The following is a 4,746-nucleotide window of genomic DNA, read 5'->3' on the forward strand; positions in this document are numbered from 1 at the left end:
TCTATGACTCCCCACACGCTAATGGGGAACGCATGTGAAATGTTGCTATAGGTAGAGAGTTCTGCTCTACGCCACCTGCAGCCCATTTCGATCGCCAATTGTGATGATCACATCACAGTTATTATTTGGTTTTAAAAATGCGATGGGAAGTGCGACATGCGTTTATGAAATATTGCTAAAGCAATATTTCATAAACGCATGTCTTTTCCGAAATTTATTCAATACATTGTTTTTTGATAAATTATGTAATTTTTCTCCAAAATAAGACTTATTTATTTTTTACTGACATTTAATTTTCAATAATATCATAAAGATAAGTAAAATTTTAAGTAAATAAAGGATTATTTATTTTATATCTGAATATAATTACTGGTTTCAAAAATGCTAAAAAAAAGTCATAACTCTCTGAACCCGTTTACATCTTCCACCAAACACTAGGTTTCCGAGGAAACATTCAGAACATTCGAGGAAACAACAGAGTGAGAATGATATACGATAAAGGGCCCACTACACTGATTTTGAATTTCCTTCTGTAACGGAACGTCTTTTCATCTGCCCTTTATTTTATAGGAAACCCGTTTCGTTAAGGGACTTCTTTACATATGTTATCATTTTATGTCGTACTGATTTTTCATTTGCACAGCCCTGCTAGTGTTTTCTCGATTTGGACCATTTTTTTTATATTTGAACAGTTGTTCAATGATCAGTACCCTGGTGGGCAATCAGTATCCCTGGATGCCCCCTGTGGGGGCGGGTCAAGGTAAAGCTTATCTATACACCCTTACTGAAACTGATGCAATAGCCAGACAACCTAAACCACCACCCAAACACCTTAGAAGAATTCTGTTCCAGAACTTAATTACAACCGGGTAATTTCAGCTACCATAGCCAGTCTACACACAGGACAGTTTAACCGGTTAACGCCCAGCGTCATATTTAGGACAGTTCCTTTTTTCAAGAAAAGAAGATCAAAATGGAATTACCTGCTCTAGATGTAAGCCAATAAAAAAAAAATTTCGTTTGCAGTAGTGTTAAAATTTCACCAAAAGAGTTTAAACTGTAGCGATGGAACGTTTGGAGGTGAAGAAATTAATGACTTTTTAAAAACTGCCGCGCAACATAAGTGTAAGGTTGAATACCAAGAAAAATAACGCAGCGGCGAGCAGCTATTAAAAAATTACTACACATACACAATGGCGAAAAAGCGACACTTTCTGTGTAACAGCTCAGCTCAGACAGAAGGCCTGTCTGAGCATAACCTACTAGAAGGTCAAGGCCTGCTGGCTCAACTATTTCAACTCCGTGACGTCACGAGGAGAAGGTAATAGCGTCTGTACCTTTAACGTAGGAACGCCATTTAAAGCTCCATTGAACACGTGAATGTTGCAGCAGAATTTCATTTTTTATCGAAGATTTAAAGAGATATCAAAGTAAGTAAAAGTTACTATTTTTTTTATTAATGTGTTATGTTTGATTTCAATAGATTTTACTGTAATATGGTGTAAATTAAGTTTGAAATCGGATTGAAAGCACGTATATTATTTAACTTGCATTGGTGTTATGTTGTGAGACATTATTTGAGTTCCAAATGTATTTATATGTGTTATCTGATCTATTTCCATTTGAATTATAAAATAACATAATTTAGTGTTCAAATATAAAATTACAAAAGCATTCGATTGTATTTTATATTCATACTTCATCAGCTAAAGCATCTTAAATGAATCTAAGCGATTTAAATGGACTGCTCAAGATTTTAAATAGCCCTAGAATTGTTTATAAAATATACATTTCAATAAATCGGTTAAAATATGTTTGAATTATACATTTACTGCTAAACTTTTTAGTGTTTGTAAGAATAAACTATGCAATTTCTTGTAATACTAATATGATGTTTCTAATGTTTTGTACATTATGATGTTAGATTAGAGATGTGTATATATCTTTCTCAGTAAAAATACCTAATAATTTGAAATGTAGAATTAGCAGTTGGTATAAGTTTACCAATATTTTAAAACTACTTTTCACTAATTATTATAAACAAGAATTACAAAGAAATTTAACCTGTTTTGGTGATGAAAAGTAGTTATTTTTAACTCTAATGAAATCAAATTTGAACAAATTTCAGTGAGAAAATACCATATGTGTTTATCTGAAGAATGTTGATAAAAGTTACATTTGTTTATATTTAGCTATTAAAATTTTAAATTTAAATATGTCTGAGAAGAATTTTAATATTGAAGAATTTCTAAATGTACTGATGTTCGGGGATAAAATTATTATTTTCTACTTCGATATCAAGGTTTGGTGTCATTGTTAACTTATAGTTCTTCTACTGTGCTGTTATAATACTTTTAAAAAAAGTATTTCGAATAAAGAAAATTTTAGTGAATAAATTACTTAACGAACACTTATTTTAGAGATTGTAGAGTACATTTAGCAGAACTTTGTTTTTATGAACCAAAACTTTAGAAAATTTATTTAAGAATCTGTAAACTAAGAAAAATATTTTTTAAGATATTATTTGAAATGTAGAATTACCAATTGGTTTAATGTTTACAATATTTGAAAACTACTTTTCACTAATTATTATAAACAAGCATTACAAAGAAATTTAAACTGTTTTGGTGATGAAAAGTAGTTATTTTTAACTCTAATGAAATAAAATTTAAGCAAATTTCAGTAGGAAAATACCATATGTGTTTATCTGAAGAATGTTGATAAAAGTTACATTTGTTTATATTTAGCTATTAGAATTTTTACTTTTAAAAAAAGTATTTTGAATAAAGAAAATTTTAGTGAATAAATTACTTAACGAACACTTATTTTAGAGATTGTTGAGTACATTTCGCAGAACTTTGTTTTTATGAACCAGAACTTTAGAAAATTTATTTAAGAATCAGTTAACTAGGAAATATATTTTGTAACATATTTTTTGGGAAATAATTTTTTTAATTTTTTTTATTTTCATTATTCTAATTGGACATTAAGGTATTAATAAATATTTTAGTTACAGCCATAAGTCTTAATGTCTATTTATTTTTCAGGCAGCCAGCATGGTTTATATGTGTTGCGTCCCAATGTGTCGAGGGAACTATGATGAAGATCATAAAGTTTCTGTGTTTCGTTTCCCTCAGGATGCTGAATTGCAGCAATTGTGGTTGCGGAAAATTCCAAGAAAGAACTACAAAATAACTGCTCACTCAAGAGTAAGTCTTTGAAAATTTTTAAATATAATTTCTTATTATTTAATACTTTTATTTTTCTCAATGAAGGGGATTATACTAACATCATTCTCATCCTTATTCGCATGTTGATTTTAATTTTTTTCCTTTGTTTTTTTTTTCTTTTTTTTTCCGAGCGATAAATTTAAGTGCTGCAACGACTGGTAATAATAATTTGAGAAATATACATAATATCTTCTATTAATTCTGGGAAATTTAGTTTTCATTTTATTCATAAGCATTTATTTGATATAAATTAATTATAGTTACATCTAGTAAAAAAAATGATCTTATTTAACATTAAAAAAAAGCAACGGAACTAAGTGTTATCAAAAGTGTTATTTTTGAAACGATAAATAAGTAAAAAACTGCCTTGTGCTCAACTGAAGAAATCTTCTGATTATAAATACCAAAAAAAAAAACTAATAATAATAATCGCAATACAAAACAATTAAAATTTAGAAAGGAAAAAAAAACATATTCAATTATATTATATTGCGAATATTCATTGTGTGTTATTAATTATAGGTATGTGAAAAGCATTTTCGTGCTGAGGATATAAGAAGAGAGGCCTCCCACTTTGATGAAAGGACGGGAAGGCACATTTCTTACACACTGGATCGGCCTGTGCTGGAAAAAGAAGCAGTACCCTGCCTATTCCAAAATTGCCCTTCATATCTGTCCTCAGCTAGTTCTTCAAGAGAGAGTCCTTCAGCAAAAAAGCAAAAAATTGAAGAACTTCAACTAGCTGAGGCATTAAAAGCCAGTGAAGAGGCAGCATGTTTGTATGCTGAGACTAATAGTTTTGACTCACTGTCAAAGCTGAAAATGCTGCTAGGGGATAAAGTTCTGCCAAAAAATTGGCATGCCCTTTTTAACGGGGATAAACAGGTTAACTTTTTGAACTTTTCTGATGAAGATGTACCAAATGTTTTATATGTTGTTACTGTTTATGATAATTTATGTTTACATGTTAGTTTTAAAGGCCAGAAACTGCTAAAACATGATGGTAAAAAATTACCTCTAGCTGTTGGCCAAATAAATGACATTTTTGATACATTGGAACGTCTTGAGAAGCAGCAAATTGATTCGAAAGATCCAATTACTTATTATTTGGAAATTGTTGAATCTTTGTTGACTTCTTTGAAGGATATTGTTGAGGATAAACATAAGGTTTCCCTTGATTTTATTTTAGAGCAGTTGAATTTTTTAATGTGTAAGCCTGAGAGGTTTAGGTATTCTTCTAATACTCTAATCCTCTCTTGCTTGTTATTTTATATTTCCCCCCAAGCGTACAAATTCTTGCGTCAGTCTGGTACTTTAACCTTACCTGATCCAAGTACTTTACGCAAAATTAGTGCTAAGTTGCACACGACACCACAACATGAGCAATGTGATTCTATGTTCTTAATGTATGCAAAGCAAATGATTTCATCTCTGCAAGAAGAGCAACGATATGTTTCTCTGATGCTTGATGAAATCCACATTCAACCCTACCTTGATTACAAAGGTGGGAATATGG

The 4,746-nt window shown here is 30.4% G+C and overlaps 1 protein-coding gene across 1 annotated transcript; it reads left to right on the forward strand.

The window, feature by feature from the left end:
• Positions 1-536: 536 nt before the first annotated feature.
• Positions 537-4,745, forward strand: LOC107436918 (uncharacterized; the record flags this gene model as incomplete). Its single annotated transcript, XM_043056406.2, has 3 exons — positions 537-1,430; positions 3,048-3,209; positions 3,753-4,745. Coding segments are annotated over exons 2-3 (1,146 nt in total), but the record flags the coding sequence as incomplete, so codon positions are not given.
• Between the last annotated feature and the right edge of the window lies 1 nt (position 4,746).

Source organism: Parasteatoda tepidariorum, chromosome 10 (genome assembly GCF_043381705.1).
Source record: "Parasteatoda tepidariorum isolate YZ-2023 chromosome 10, CAS_Ptep_4.0, whole genome shotgun sequence".
Lineage (NCBI taxonomy): Eukaryota > Metazoa > Arthropoda > Arachnida > Araneae > Theridiidae > Parasteatoda > Parasteatoda tepidariorum.